Source organism: Oryzias latipes, chromosome 11, assembly GCF_053564925.1.
Source record: "Oryzias latipes strain Hd-rR chromosome 11, Olatipes_Hd-rR_3.1".
In the NCBI taxonomy this organism is placed as follows: Eukaryota; Metazoa; Chordata; class Actinopteri; order Beloniformes; family Adrianichthyidae; genus Oryzias; species Oryzias latipes.
The window spans coordinates 16,367,978-16,384,505 of record NC_136247.1 but is presented as its reverse complement, the minus strand read 5'-3'; the positions used below and the strand labels follow the sequence as shown (position 1 = coordinate 16,384,505).

At 36.6% G+C, this 16,528-nt stretch overlaps 1 protein-coding gene across 3 annotated transcripts in view; it reads right to left on the bottom strand.

The window, feature by feature from the left end:
* Positions 1 to 16,528, bottom strand: part of csmd2 (CUB and Sushi multiple domains 2) — a 280,249-nt gene that overhangs the window by 48,552 nt on the left and 215,169 nt on the right. For all 3 annotated transcript variants that reach the window (XM_023959868.2, XM_078955368.1, XM_023959867.2), the window contains exons 40-44: positions 11,433 to 11,502; positions 10,150 to 10,266; positions 9,777 to 9,986; positions 5,430 to 5,618; positions 1,021 to 1,198 (exon numbers count right to left, since the gene is read on the bottom strand). In XM_023959868.2, the coding sequence (XP_023815636.1) occupies positions 1,021 to 1,198; positions 5,430 to 5,618; positions 9,777 to 9,986; positions 10,150 to 10,266; positions 11,433 to 11,502 (764 nt within the window). The remainder of the gene's footprint in view (positions 1 to 1,020; positions 1,199 to 5,429; positions 5,619 to 9,776; positions 9,987 to 10,149; positions 10,267 to 11,432; positions 11,503 to 16,528) is intronic.

Here is a 16,528-nt window from a genome sequence, read left to right as displayed (position 1 = left end):
ACAATTTTAAAGGAAATTTTTATGAACTTTTAAGATTTTTTAATGGATATATTTATCACATCTGATCAAAAACGTTTAATAGCTGAAAATACTTTAAGCAACAGTACCCAAACTTTTTCCACATTAATAATCATCACCAGTTTTTACTAGATACAAGTTAGCTTTTTTTACTAGTAGATATAGTGTCAACTATATCAACTAGTAAAAAATACTCTTACTGTATTGTTAAAGCTACTTCACAGCTATGCTCTGTTTAAGTGTTAAATAATCAAAGAAGGTTGATAAAAGAAAAAAAAGGGGGGGGGTGGATCTGTTTATTAAATCTGTTATTTTTTTTAAATGTAATACAAAAGTATGAGATCAGGACTCGGAATCTGCAGATACTCAAAATCAAATAACTCAGAATCGGATCGGGCCCCAAAACAAACGTGTTTGGGACATCCCTACTTTAAAATGCCATAAAAAAAACAATGAAATGTTAAAATCTGTACTCTATGCATGTGTGCCTGACCTTATCGGTCATGTTATAAAGAAAGTTAAATAGTAAGATTTGCTGGCAATATATGTCTATGAATAATTCAACACCAACATGCAGACAACAGGATAAACATTATGAAACATTATTGCTTGGATTACACTGAATATAATTGGATAATGCACTAAATTTGACAGCATACGTGAGTAAAAGATGTAAATATAATCAAATATTTGGTCTGCTAAAGCAGAGAATGGTATTCACAAAAAAAGTAAGATATGATCACACTCAAGCTCATGAAAAAGCTTAATATCACAAAAATCCAAGGACAGAAGTTTCATAAGTGCAAAAAGGTGAGTACGGTAAGTGAAAGAGAAGAGCTGAAATTGGGAACAGAGAGGAGTGACATTGAGTTGGAGATAAGAAAGTAGAACTGGCCAGACCTGCAAGCAGATCTGGACATCAATTTTGAGCAACATATTTAAAAAGGAGGATACGGTGCCAAGGAGACCAAGTAAAGGGGAAATGGAAATGTCATTCCATACCATACAGTGATGAAGTCATGTGGCCCGTGAACCTGAAGCAAGGTGAAGTTCAGTTTGATACCAGAGCCTGGAGCCACTGTGATCAGCCAGGAGCAATCAGCCGAGCTGGGGTACTCCTCTGGGTATCCAGGAGAGAAAATGGTCCCATTGTCTGAGGTGATGTTCCCACCACAGGGGACTGTAAGACAAAATTGTGAGGGGGAGAACTTAAGGAAATATGTACATAAATCTGAGAGCCCAGGAACCAGCGCTACATGCAAATAAATCGACTGCAAGCACCAGAGCAGGATCATATTTAATTCTGTTCTTCTTCTGCTTCCCTTCTCAGTGTCTCCATCTCTTTCTATTTCCCTCTTCGTCTATTGCCCAGGCACTTGTCTGAGCTAAAGATTAGCCAGTAAAGCTTGTTAGTAAGTGGGGCGCTGGACGGAGTGTTTCGCAAAGATAAGACCTCAACCCTTCTCCATTGAGGTTGAAGGGAGAGAGTCCAGGGATGAGACTCGAGGTGTTGGTGTGCGCCGGGGTCTTGATGTGTGTGCGTGTGAACACCATTTGTGTCTAAGAAGTAGATATGCTTTGTGTGAAACCTGAGAAAGGGAAGTGGAGAACAGTAATAGCATATCAAGATTAACCCCACAACCGGGTCCAGAAAATCTGGAGGCAATAAATGTATAAAATAATGAAATGTTCTACGGATGCACCAACAACATGGTCAAGCATGCAGACTTGAGCTGCGTTCACACCGAATGCCATAGGCTCGTCAGAGGCGTCCAGTTGCGACTTTAAGTGAGTACTGAGAGGACTGAGAGACAGTCAGAGGTCCTGCTGTGCGATTTGAGCGTCGGGTTGGGGGTGCATCGGTTTAACAGCGGACCACTTTGTGAGTCATGTCTGTATTTGAGTGTCATAGCATGGTGCATCAAAATTTAAAAGAATCTGAATTTTGGAAAATGACATGCATCACGTCAGCCAATCAAAGACTGAGCTTTGGCACATGATGCAATCAGCAGGTGGAGTCCAAAACCAACTCTCCTCCTGAACATCGCAATATTTTTCTTTTTTCAATGAGACAACAATAAAAAGATCCTCTGATTAAATCTTTTTTTGGACTAGGATTGTTGCACGACAGCAAGTCCTCAACTGGGTAACAGAGAGACGGACGTTCCCCTGATGGCGCTGTCATTCAGACGCAGCTCCTGCAGTAGATGGTCAACATCACGGAGGAACTCTTAAATAAACCCTATCTCTCGACATCATTTGGTACGCGTCGAAAGAGAGGCGTCCCACACGAATTTGACACGCAAATCGCATTAGGTGTGAACGCAGCTTAATCCCCTTTGCACACGAAAGCCTCTACCAATGAAAAGGGGGAAAAAACAGTTTTACGATTCTTCAAACATCTCACAAGGATTAAAAAAAAATCTCCACTGAAGCCTCAAAATTCCTGTTGGTGCATCTCACACACGAATTTCAGCGTAAATTATTAAGGGATAGTATTCACAGCAGTGCAGGCATCTCAAGCAACCAGCCATAGGACTCAGCAACCCGTCCTTGGATACCTGTGCATAAACGAATGGACCCAAAGCAGAGATGAATTGTTTCATCCTCCTTTTCTTTCTGAGTTTTTGTGTTTTCATGTTACAGTTTGATACTTCAGTATCCTGGCCAAACATCCTTACCTCTGCTGCAGCCTCACCTGTTGAAAGAAGTATTGATCATAGCTATTGATTAAACCCTGGACAATATGGAGTTGTGCCTCGGCGTAAAGAATTGATTAGCAAGCTATTTAGGCAAAACCTGAAATATGTGTTCTGTCTGAGTCATGTGAGAAAGAGAGATTTTAAAACACAGTTGGAAAAGTTTTCCAACATCTTTATTAAACAAACCAAACTAATGGAACAATTAAGTCACACCAATTTGCATGCCTGGGGCGTCCAGTGTCAATGTTAAATCAAAGCCAAAAAGTCTTGTAACACAATTTGAGCGACCAAAGTGGCGCAATTTCTGAGTGGCGTGGCAGAATGGAAGATCAAAAACTCTAACCTGCAGTAAAAACTTTCAAGTCAACTTGAACTTTGGTGAAATTTATGTTGGGTTAACAGATAACCCAGTTAACCCCACGTAGATAACAACACAACAACAACACGTCCAAAACCAAAATGAAGAAGTAGTTTATTAGTTTTTGTTTGTGCTTGTTCCAATCTTTATGATGCTTTATGTGTATTAATATGAGAACAAGAAGGTCCTCTACTTTTCATTTTACCTTTGCAATTCGTCAAACGCAAATGACATCATTCAGACACAGTCCCTGTAGCAGAAGGTGAACCTCATCGTACTGGAAGAGTCTCTAGGTGATATCATGAACATGGAAAAATGCTTGCCGGTGTTTTTTAAACCTCTCCAAAACAAACGAACCCAAGACAGAATCATAACATCTTTTAAGTTTTTCCGTAAAATTGCAAAGAGTCTGTAAAATGTGGATTGGCAGTAGCTCCTCCATCACAGATTTGTGTCAGGTCCGTAAACACTCCTATAGACAAGGAGCAAGTATGATGTGCGTCATAACAAAAGGGGCAGGCAGTAAATTGGTCAAATTGCCTTTAGTGTACAGTATGCTAGCACCAATTTAAACCAGGAAATTATAAGATTAAGAAATGATGAGGATTTGGGTGCTTTTTTCCAGCTAACATATGTAAACCTAAAGCTTTTCTAAACAGTGATTACAAGACACACAATAAATAAAAAAAACTCAGATTAGTTTCCTACTTAATAATTACCCTGTTTTTCGCACTTTAAGGTGCACCGGGCTTAGTGACTTATACAAAGAAAAAGAAAAAAAAACACTCCAATGCCACTACTCATTACCTACACAAACATGTTCACGATAAAACCCAACCAAACATTTTGACAGAGTGCCATGTCTCTCTCAATATCTCTTCAACATCAGTAACCCTTGTGATATCCTATGGGGGTCAAGATGACCATTGACGTGTTCTCCCTACCATGACAAAGGTGGATAAAGGTGGAAAGGATTTCATGTAATCCATGGACAACAGTGAAGATCACAAATCATTGAAGAAAAACGTTCAGCGCATTGTTTTGTGGGGTCCAGATGACCCCACAAGACAATGTCAAAGTACCTAGAATAGCACAAGGGCTAAACAAAAACAATGTCCTTTTGGAAAAGGGAAAAAAAAAGCTTTGGTGTGGAAAAAATTGTTAAAAAATAAATAAATAAATAATAACGTTTTTAGAAGGAAGTTTTGTCTTTGACTTGTTTAAAAAGGTAAAAAAATTAATTTTTCAAACAAACCGTCACATTTACTTACGTTGTAAAAATAAAAAGGCTACAAACACCTCAACCTATTGTTTCTAAAATTATATTGTAACCACTGTATGTTTATTAGATTCCATCATTTATTCGTTTTTAGATTTCTTTCAACAAATAAATATGAATCAAATGAAGTACGGATACTTGAAACTTTAGTGTACACAGGTAATGGGAAGAGGACAATGTTGTCAGACAGCAATGCTTTAGAAACGCAACATTCGAATATTTTAATATTTCTCCTGCTTTATCACTATTTTATCACACCAGGCCAAGGCCATCAAAACTATGCCAACCAGGAAACCATCCAAAACACGCACACAGACTAAAGGCGCCAGTAAATACATGCAGACAAAAGTGTACAATAGACAAAAACTACTAATTTTACCTAGAACATTTATTTGTACATGTGTAAATACCTTATTATTGCTCTAGGATGTATATTGCAAGTTTTGCTGCTGTGAAGTTTTTCAAAAAGCATAATAGTTTAATGTGGCAACAAATAATCACAATATTGATATGTTCTGTCCATGTATCTTTGTCAATGTAGGTTTTTGGTTGTGCCAAACCAAAACACAGAAAATTGTAATCAAGACATTAAAAATCTCTTGCTTCCTCAGGATTTACAGCCCTTCACACTTCTCCCGACTTGTTTAAAGTTCTAGTGTCACAGCCATCACCTCCCATGTAATTTGGCCTGCCTTATTGACTAATCGACAGCTGGAGTGTGAGAATGTGTGTCAAGGACGAGTCAAATGAGAGATCATCCATTATTTTCCCTTTTCCTCTTTTTTTCCAGCCTTTATTTGTCTCCACTCCTCTTTAGCCCTGTATTGATTGTCTTTGAAGAGTACTTTGCCTCATTAATATGGGATAATAATTCAGCTTGATTACATTATTCATAATAGATAATAATTATCTCCATGGCTGCAATTTGCACTAATGATGCAATATCTGGTATGGAAGTTTTTCTATAATTAGTAACATTTTGCATTCAAATATTAAACTAGTTTTCCACTGAATTAAAAGCGTAAAATCGCCAAAACACTGGAGACATCACAGAAAATGTGACAGGACTTGCCTTCACAGCGAGGAAAAGGATGATCCCAGTTGCGGGTTGTACCATGCTGACAGGTGAGGATGGCGTGTCCCATCAGCTGATACCCCGGCAGACACTCAAAGGAAATGGACTGGCCCACATTATATCCAGCACCAACCACTACTCCATAACGAAATGGCTCTGGGTCTGGGCATTCCTGCAGCTCATATGCTGAGGGGAAAATAAAAGCAATTACATGATTTAATTAAATCAGCTCTAAACATGCCATTAAATCCTGATACCTTAATTAAGTTCTGCTATAATGAGCTATATGGTGCTCTTGAGACAAAAAAAAAAGATGAGGTGATGATTTAAGAAGCCCGATAAAACCAAAACAAAATCCAGGAATTTTGTAATGGCCCCTATTAGGAAGGGTATCGCTGCAGAAAAACAGTGGGAATGCACATTTTGATGATAGCTAACATCACACACACATATACAGTGGAGGAAATAAGTATTTGATCCCTTACTGATTTTGTAGGTTTGCCCACCAAAAAATAAATTGACAGTCTATGATCCAAACTTTAGGTTGATTTGAAAAGTAAGAGATAGAAAATCAAGAAATCAACTTTAAAGAATGTATATACATTTATTTGCATTTTCATTGAGGGGAAAAAAGTATTTGATCCCCAATTAAGCGCTCTGGTTCACACAGACCAGTTAGACTCCCCTAACTTGCCTGTCAGCTGTAGAAAAGACACCTGTCCACACAGTCAGTCCATCAATCAGACTCCAAAGTCTTCAACATATGAACAACTAAAGAGCTTTCTGTGGATTTAAGGGAGAAGATTGTAGACTGGAACAAGACTGGAATTGGGAGAAGACGAGACTCTGCTTAAGAAGGCCCATATACCGGCCCGCCAGAACTTTGCCAGTGAGCACCTTCATGATTTAGAGAGTGATTGGGAGAAGGTAATGAAGTCAGATCAGATCAAAACTGAGCTCTTTGGCATCAACTCAACCCATCGTGGTTGGAGGAAAATATATACTCCCTATGACCCCAAGAACACCATCTCCACTGTAAAGCATGGAGGTGGAAGCATTATGCTTTGGGGGTGGTATCTGTACAGGGTCACTTCACCGTTTGGATGGGAGGATGGGTGGAGCCATATACCATCAAATCCTGAGTGAGAAGCTCCTTCCCTCCACCAGGAGGCTAAAACTGGGAGATGGATGGGTCTTCCAACAGGATCATGACCCAAAATATACAACCAAGACAACCTAGGACCAACTGAAGAAGAAGCAGATTGAGGTCATGGAAGCTCAGCCAGTCTCTGGACCCGGTCCTAAGCAACAGACACCAAATCTGAATGATATTGAAGTCATTTGTAAAGAAGAGTGGACCAAAATTCCTCCTTATTATGCAGAAACTTGATCACCAACTACAATAAATATCTGACCTCTGGGGTCAGATATTATTTTTTAAGGGTTTTTCAACGAAGTACTTTTCAGCCGGAGCGTTTAAATACTTATTTCCTTCAATCAAATGCAAAGAATAGTTAGTCTTTAAAATTGATTTCTTTATTTTTCTTTTTGTTGTTTCTGTGATTTTCTATCTCTCATTGTTCAAATAAACGTGAGGATGACAGACTGTCTATTTCTTACTAAATCAGCAAGGGATCAAATACTTAGTTCCCTGACTGTAGTTAAAAAGCCACCATGTTTCTGGTTCTGCAAAACAGTTTCACACAAACTAGTCTTTTTTGAATCAAACAAAGTGGGGAGTTTCATTTTTAAAAATTTGAATTTATACACTTAAAGCTGACTGGAAGCTGTTAATACAACAAAATACAAGACAATATTGTATTTTTTAGTGTTTTTGGATGATCGTTCAAACAAAAGAGTTGAATCTGGAACATATTATAATAGACTTTCTGTAATCCAAAACCAGAACAGACAGGGAGCCTTGAAGACTCACATGGCTAAAGCAGTTGATTTCTACCGGTCACAGCTTGCTTTCATGGGGGATAGCTAATGCAACAGAGGACAATCTCCAAATACAATGCATCATTTATATGCAAATGCTCAAATTACCTATAATTATGTAAACACTCTTCACTACCTTTCAATTTGCTGGCTTTGTTGAGGAAAAAACACAAACTTCGTGTATTTTACAAATTTAGAAGGGGGCAGTTTTTTTCAAGCTAAAGTGAAACCTTTAGATGACGCACAGTCGTGCAGATTTTTAACACCTTTGTTAAAAAGTATCAACAAACACTTGTAATTACCTGGTTGCATGTGCTCATTAACCCACACAATGAATTGGTGCTAAGGGTGTTTTCAAAATGTTAATGTTAAAGCTTACACCAAGGAGCTGCTAATGGCACACAGGTTTACCTCAATACACAATAGTAAACACAACACTACTGATCAGATCTTCTCAGGGTTATTCTACTCAGCAACAGCTCTTTAAAAACTGAAAAAATAGAACATTTTACACATTTTCAGCTAATATAAACCTACTACCTTGATATATAAGATTTTAAAAATCTTAATCCACAGTAATTAACCCTGTAAGGCCCACTACTTCTAAGAATTAACGGAAATATTTCAATTTAAAATATTTTTTAAACCCTTTGAGGAAATCTACACACTAAAAAAAATGAATTCAATTTTTTTTACAAAACATAGATATTAATAATTATGACAGGTTGGGTAATTTGGTAAGTTTTTGTTCACAATAATATTAGTTTAGGAGGCAAAAATACTGACATGATTGTTCAATACACCTTATATCCCCACTGTCTCAAATTTAAACCACACCATTTTTACATGATTTAACTAAATTATAAGGAATTATTATTAATACATTTTGAAATATATCAATACATCAATAAGTCATTTAACAAAACTAATAACAATTTATGAGGGTTTTGTCACCATAAAGTGTTGTAAATTTGCTAAACTTTCCCCACCAAAAGTGTTTTTGAGATTCCCTTGTAGAATGACGATGAACTACAGGGGAGAAATAATATCCATTAGGTTTTTAAGGAACATTTGGATAATACTATTCAGATAGAGGTCTCAGAAATGCATGTAACACATATTATACTACTGATTATAGCAGGTTTAGATGTGTCAGACAAATCTTTCAAACCAAATGAGCCTGGTTAGTGATTTATAAGTACTATTGTAAATAAAAGTTTTGTTTATGATTACGTTTCATTAAAAATAAAAAATAAAAAAGGTACTGTGTGTGTTTGACAACTTTGATAAGATGTAAATGTGTTGGAGAACAGATTTTAGAAGGATCTTTTTTTTTGATTAAAGTGATTAAAGTAGCAAGGAAGTTTAAGGAAGCTTTTTTGTTGCTTAGGTAACCACCATCTAACCACCATTCAGCATGGTTTCCAATCACTAATCACTTCTCTTCAAGGTCAGCCTGAAAAGGCTCAACGAATTGTCAGAAAAAAATGGTTGAAAAAATCTACAAGCCTGGATTTGCATGTGAAATAAATTGAAATATTTGATCTCCCTGGGCTCTTTTAAAATACTTTTAAATGAACGTGAGACAAAGCTTTCAAACTGTAAATGCTTTTATGATTGAGTGTGAGTGTTTATAAGGGTTGTGTGTTATTGTTGTGCTGCTGCCTCTTGGCCAGGACGCTCTTGCAAAAAGAGATTTTTAATCTCAATGAGTTTTTTTATCCTGGTTAAATAAAGGCGAATGAAAAAAAAATGATATATTTATTGCTAGAACCCCAAAGTACAGTGAAAATATTGCCACCCCCCCCCCTTTTTTTTAAAGATATAATCTCAGCCAAAAGAAAAGCACCACCACAACACTAAAATGAGGTGCATCAAGAAAAAACAGGAAATTTAAGAAAAAATATAGATACGTTCAAAGTGGACACATGTGATCATAACATGCACTGACGTGTTACATAGAAATCCTGCTGCCCAACAGAGTTAGAAAAATTAAAAATAAAATAAAAATATTGGTAAACTGAAAATGAATCAAAGCTTTGCAGTCACCAAGTTTAGGGCCTGCTAGATTGAATTTCTCTGGCTGGACCTTAAAAGGGCTCCATGTCTACAAAACTCAAGCGGCATTGTCAGGACGAGTGGGCTGCAATCCACCCACAACAACGTCAGAAGGGGTTAACTTCTGACAGAAAAATGATACTTTCAGGTCAGGATGCTGAAGGGAATTCTATAGTAAGTGAAGTGTACCCATTATTTCAAGGCTTGGTACTGTTTTTGTTGGGCTCTTATTGACTAAAAGATACCGGACGTTTGTTGAATGATACATCAGAAACTAAATATGTCTTCACAAATCTTTTTTGGTCAAAGGAACCCCATAACCAAACCATAACTCTGGGTTCTTACCTTGGTATTCAAACCTGAAGCCTGGTTTGTTCTGTGAATGGTCACTATGGAAGTATACTGTGGTCTCATGGGAGGTGGTGAGAAGAGGGGAGATGACATCTTGACCGCTGAATCGACCAATCACAGGGCTGGTATCCAGAGGCCCATTACGTATTTCAAGAAAATCATGGTTAGCCTCAGTGGAGAAATTAAGGAACTGTATGTGGGCTCCTGGGAACAGACGATTGAGTCAGACTTTAAAAAAAGATGTTATTTTATGAATTAAACAAAATTCCAGAGTTTTCTACACCTAACAGTAAATAGAAACTGCTATAAAAATGTAATTTTACTCTGAATGTAAAAATGCCAATGTGACATGCTGCATGTTGCTCACCATAACCCACTGGCAGGTAGATTCTCCAGGTGCAGTCACTGTTGCTAGGGTAGTTGCCAGGGAAACCAGGACTAAGAATCATTCCCTCTATCTCCTCATGGATTCCTCCACACTCAGCTGGCAGAATCCAGAGAGGAGGAATAAAAGAAAAGAAGGTCTTATTAGCATCTGCAGACAATTGATTGTCCAATAAGATAAAATAAAACACAAAAAATTACAATAAAAGCCAGTTTAATGAACCATAAAAACAAATAAAATCAAAAAGCTTAGATAAACTGAACCTTTAATACTTGAAAATATTTGACAAAACAAACAAAATCATTTCTGTAATATAAAATGATTGATAAAAGATTCAATTAAAGGTATTATTTCTCAGAATAAAAATAGAAAAAAAGCATTTCATAAAGACAGTAAAGAATAAATAAATCATGTAAAAAGCTACACATATCACATGTTCATGTTTTAGACTTTACTGCATCAAAGACAACAAAGAGAAGCGGGGAGACATAAGTTAAGGGATCAGGGAGAACGTCCAGCAAAAAACAGATACTGACATCAAAATGTCGCCAGCAAAAAGATGTGAAGAGTGAAAGAAGATGAACAAGCTGACTATTTGAAATAGAGACAGGAGTACTAAAAAAAATAAAAAATAAGTGGATAGGATTAAAAGGCAAATGGGGACAAAAAAGAGAAAGATAATACACATTGTGAGAAAACCACCAGAGAGAAAAATGGTTACGTCTTCCTTGAAAGAAAAAGTGAAAGGCTAAATGTTATCCTGTAATAGGCAAAAAAAGCCTGCAGCTATCAGGAAATAACTGATGCCTGTGATCACAAAGAATCTCCCCACCGTTTCTTCCAATCCCGGTTCAAGATGGAACTAATTAAACCTTATTAGGTTGTTCTAATAAGTGCAACTCGTTTGTCAAAGCTTTTCCAGAGGAAGGAGCGTTGACAAAAGGAGTGCCGCTAATGCAGTTTCTTTCAGTGCATGTATTAAAAGCACATGCACTGTTAATCATGGTTCAAAAGATTTCACATGTTGAAAAAGGAACAGGGAATAAAAAGTACTTTAAGAGAAAGGTTAGCTTTGGCATGTGAAACCTAAAATAAGAATTTATTTATCTGAATTTCCTACGTTTGATAGTAAATAGAGATACAAATAAGTGATTTAATAGAGTTTAAACACTTGACAAATAAAAGAACGCGGACGGTTTGCGCAAGAGAGCAGAAGAGGATCAGGAAACCGAATGAAATACACTATTTGAACAAATGTGCTTTACCAATGCAAAGAGGAGGTGGGTAGTTCCATCGCCTGACAGTTCCAGGCATGCAGGTGATGTGGGAGTTCCCCTGTGAGAAACAAAACGGACGCTCAGGAAAACCAAAGCAGGAAACCACAGGTAAATTAGGATCTTGGCAAAGTTCCGCCCATCTCCAGGTGACAGTACGGATCGTAAAAGATGTTAAAAAAACAAAGGAGGCACGAGAACAAAAGAGACATATTGATGGGATCCCTGTCTATTAAAACTTGGATTTTTTCGGACTAGTTTAATAATGAAGAATAAAATCTTATTTAAAAACACCAACAAACAAGTATAAGTCGCATTTTTGAGAGAAATTTATTTAACAAAATACGAGAACCACAACAAAGAAAAATCATAATTATTGGACTAGATAACGGTACCAAACTGAATCTCTGCACACGTCACTACTGTTATATATTGATGCTTATTTATGAGACACAGGAGGAGTCTAATGTATCAGTGCAACCTATGAACAAATATTCCAATAATTATAAAGAAATGCCAACAAGTCAACTGAACTTCATCTCACTTCAAAACACTAAATCTGTTGAATTATTTTTCCTCTGTGTGCTATGGAACAATTCCAGCAAGGCCGGCGTAAGAATGAGTGGGGTTTCTTCTTCTGAGTTGATGTCAGTATTAAATACTGATCCACCTACAGCGCCCTCTGGTGGTTGTTGCTATTTCACACCTAATCATAAGTCGCCCCCAAACATAACAATGTAAAACAAAAAAACAAAATAAAACATGACTTATTCTTCAAAAAATCAGGTAGTTTCCTTTCATCCTGCTTAAAACAGATAAGTTTATTGTTTTAAATCTTGCACTTACCTAAAATCTGGACATAAATAAATGAAAAAAACTGGCTGCCAGTTAAATAAAAAGTAAAAGATTCAAACAAAATCATGATTTTAATGCAAGTCTGACTCAGGTGATCTTGGAAAGATGATCGAACCCTGTTCTAAGCAGCTAATATACGTCCTGTTTTTTTTGTTTCTTTTTGATTTGTCTGGGCCCTGTCACTGATTTCATTAGGATGAAGGTTTGACACGAGTTTTAGAAATGTTTCAAAATTGAAAAAAATATATAAATATATATATTTATGTATGAATCCCCTTTTCCCCATCCTCTTGAATTTATGGCAGAGTTACTGATTACAATCACAAGAAAGTCTTAGATTAAAAGGCTTTGTAATCTATGGCTATTCATTTTAGGAATCAACAAGGCAGGATAATAGTCACTAAAAGAATAATGATGCTGAAACTGAGCAAAGGTTATCCGCCCACTGATGTGAATGGGGTACAAGTCAAAAATCAGTGTATGTGGGGGAAAAATGGGACTCCCTAATTATTTCTGACAGTGCATTTAACAGTTTCTTTTGAGCAGCAGTGGCACTCTTCTTATCTTGTGCATGCACCATAAAGCACATCCCATCAATGATATCTCTGCTTCAGATGGGGGTAACACTCCAAGATATGCTGCAATGCCCCAGGAAAAATAAGAAAACTAGACTTTAAACTCACAATCTATCATTTATTCATTTGCTGTTCATTTATTCATAATTAAATGTTAGAGATATGCCTGGATTTCAGTGGAAGATGGAAATTTGATTTCACTTGGGTTTATAATCTGCATGTAAAAGTAACCACTGCAGTGGAAATGGCATTATAGATTGATGGAAACTCTGACAGTTGGATATTTTTAAATACAATTTTTCTGTCATTTTAAAAAGAGACATGACTGTGTAAAAGGCCAAAATGTCAAGAATGTTTAGCCATCAAGTATACTAAACTATCTATTAATAAATACATTTGAACTACTGCATTGTTAAAATTGAAGTCCTAAATTTGGGATTTTATTGTTCAGACAAACGTTCTTATCCAGCTCAGATGTTTACAATCTTAGAACATCTTTATTCTTACCAAATAAAAACGTGTATCACAGGTATTATAGCGTCAATGAATGGTCTATTTATTCAACATATGTGTAAGGTGCACTGAACTACAAGGCTCATTAAGAGTCATGTCAGTCAGACTTTATTAGCTGCGTTCACACTATCTTTAGAACTTGTTTGTGACACATTAGTGCATTTACAATGCCTACAACACCCAATCTTGTTTGCAACACATGAAAAAACCAGAGTGCTTTGCTAAAACAAACATCGCTGTGACTACACTAACTCCCAACCTTGTTAAAACCCAGTTTGGCTCTGTTACACATTAGCTACCTTAGTGTGTTCACCATAACACATAACCTTTTTAGCAGCTCATAAATAAACTAAATGTCGCTAAAACAAACGCTACTGGAACTACGCTAACTCCCAATCTAGTTATTATAACATAAAAAGAACACAGTTCGACACTGTTTCACGTTGGCCGGGTTAACGTATTCAAAATAACACACAACCTTGTTTGTAGCTCGTAAATAAACAAAATGTCGCTAAAAGAAACACTACTGTGAGGCTGTGAGAAGACCTTGGGCTATGTCCGAATTCCCACCCTAACCCCTATTTAGTGCACTATATAGGGGCCATTTTCTAGTGCTGTCAGAATCTACAATTCCAATATCGAGTGTCCTAGAAATTTCCTAGAAGTCTCTGCGAAAAACCAATGGGCATCAATGCCCACTATATTGGCAAATGTAGCCCACAATGCATTGGGTCGGAACAAGTCCTGCCAAAAAAATTTATTTAAATACACGTTTTAATAAATCATAAACAGTTTTATCTTCATAAGACAGTATAAGAGACAGTATAAGAAGTATAGAGCATGGTCTCCGAATTGCTTTTAAAATTCAGGGCACTACATGGTCCCACACTATAAAGTTTTTTTTGTAGTCAGAGGTTAGGGTGGTAATTCGGACATAGCCTTTATTTGAAACTCGTAAAAATAACAGACTGATTTGGCCAAAACAAACTTCGCTGTGACCATGCAACCTTTTTAGTGATACGTAAAAAGAGTACAGTTTGACACCGCTACATGTTAGCCGTGTTAGCGCAGTCCGAGCAAACATTTTGACAGACCGCCTTGTACCTATTAAAATCTCTTTGACATCAGTGAGCCCAATTGGAATTAATCTGTATGATTAGAAAGCATATGGTCGTTAAAAAAAATTAAGGCTTCATAGGTAAGCTTTATAGTGCGGAAACTATGGTAATACACAAGCATAAGACACAATGGCTTTTAAAAAGTTATATGCAGAACAAATAAAAAAATACAATCAAAAACTCTAAAAGGAGGTGGATCTAAAAATAAATGTATTCACATCAAACTGGCTTGATTGGTCAGGCCTGAATCCGGATATTAAATTGATTCAATGATAGAACAACCTCCTAACCCATTGAGTTCAATATGATGTCAATCCCCCTTTTGCAGCTATTACAGCTTCAACTCTTCTGGGAAGGCTGTCCATAAGGTTGAGGAGTGTGTATCTAGGAATTTTAGACCATTCTTCTTCCTCCACACACTGATGTCAGTGGAGATGCCTGCCTCTTAGTCTCCGCTCTTTTCATCGCAAAGGTGTTCTATCAGGTTCAGGTTAGGACTCTGTGCAGGTCAGTCAAGTTTATCCACAATAGACTCGGTCATCCATGTCTTTGTGGACCTTACTGTGTGCACTAATGTACAGTCATGTTGGAAGAGGAAGGTGCCCGCTCCAAACTGTTCCCTCAAGGTTGGGAGCATGGACTGTCTAAAATGTTTTGGTATCCTGAAGCATTAGGGGGTTCCTTTCACTAGAACTAAGGCCAGTAAGAACTAAGCCCAAGTCCTAAAAAACAACCCCACACCATAATTCCTGTATTTGTTGCACAGGTGGCATCCTATGACAGTTCTACACTGAAATGCACAGAGCTCCTGAGAGCGGCTCTTTGCTTCACAAATATTTGTAAAAACTGCCTGCATGCCTGAGTGCTTGATGTTATCCACCTGAGGCCAGACCGAGTGATTAGAACACCTGATTCTGATCATTTGGATGGGAGAGCCATTACTTTTGGTAATATAGTGTAGGACAACAAAAAGGCTGGACATGACTGAAAACCCATAGACGGTAGTAAGATGAGGCACCATAATGTGACAGAACAAATTTTCTATAGAAAATATACGTACGTGTATTATTTAAGAGGGCTGGTTTCACTGAAATACTGCATTTTCAATTTAAGTTTCAATTCCAAAACTGATTTTAGGATCAATTTAACTGTAAACTGTTTTCTAAAACCAATTTGATTTGTTCATGAGAAACAGTTTATTCCATATTTTGTGATTAAACAGATCAAAGAAGGAACTGTCTTTAGTAAAATTTGTAAAATTTGGCAAAAAATACCTAAATAAAATATGTTGAGGTTATAACTAGTTTATGGCTTTATTAAATCGCTTTTCTAAGAGTTCTACGTAAAGATTTATCTATTCAATGATTACATAATCTTTAAACTATGTTGCTGCTAAAACAATTGAAAAAACTAGAGTTGTAGTCAACGTAGTAGTTTTCCATTTTTTTCTCTTTTTCAGATCAGATCAGATCAATAGGATACATGTTATAGTTTACAAAATGTTATATTTTATTGATAATTTCTTTTTACTGCTTTATGATCTAGAAACATTATTATTTAATAACTGTAACAGTACTTCTGTCAGGATCAGTGGTGTATTATTACAATGTAATAATAAATATGAGAAATATAATAAATTTAAGAGTACATATACATGTTATTATTTAGTATATAGAAGTAGGCCATAATTTGTCTCTTAAATGGACATTTTAATATAAAAAGATGGTATTACCTAAAAAAACAAAAACAAACAAACAATAATTTTCAGTATATGAGAAGCTGAAAAATGAAAAATCAAAGTAGAAATGATAAAAAAAAAATCCCAAAGGGAGCGAAATAACTCTCTCTACACCTAAGAAGCTTGAATCAAAGGCAACTGAACTTTTCTTTTTTTTTTTTTCTTTTGCGTTTGGAGACGCTTCCTCACTCCTTTGAAGACCTTTCCCTGACTAGTAGAATGTTTCAGGCATGTGAAATGTTAAAACTTTCATAATCATGTAGTCCACATGTCCCCGGTGTCATTACC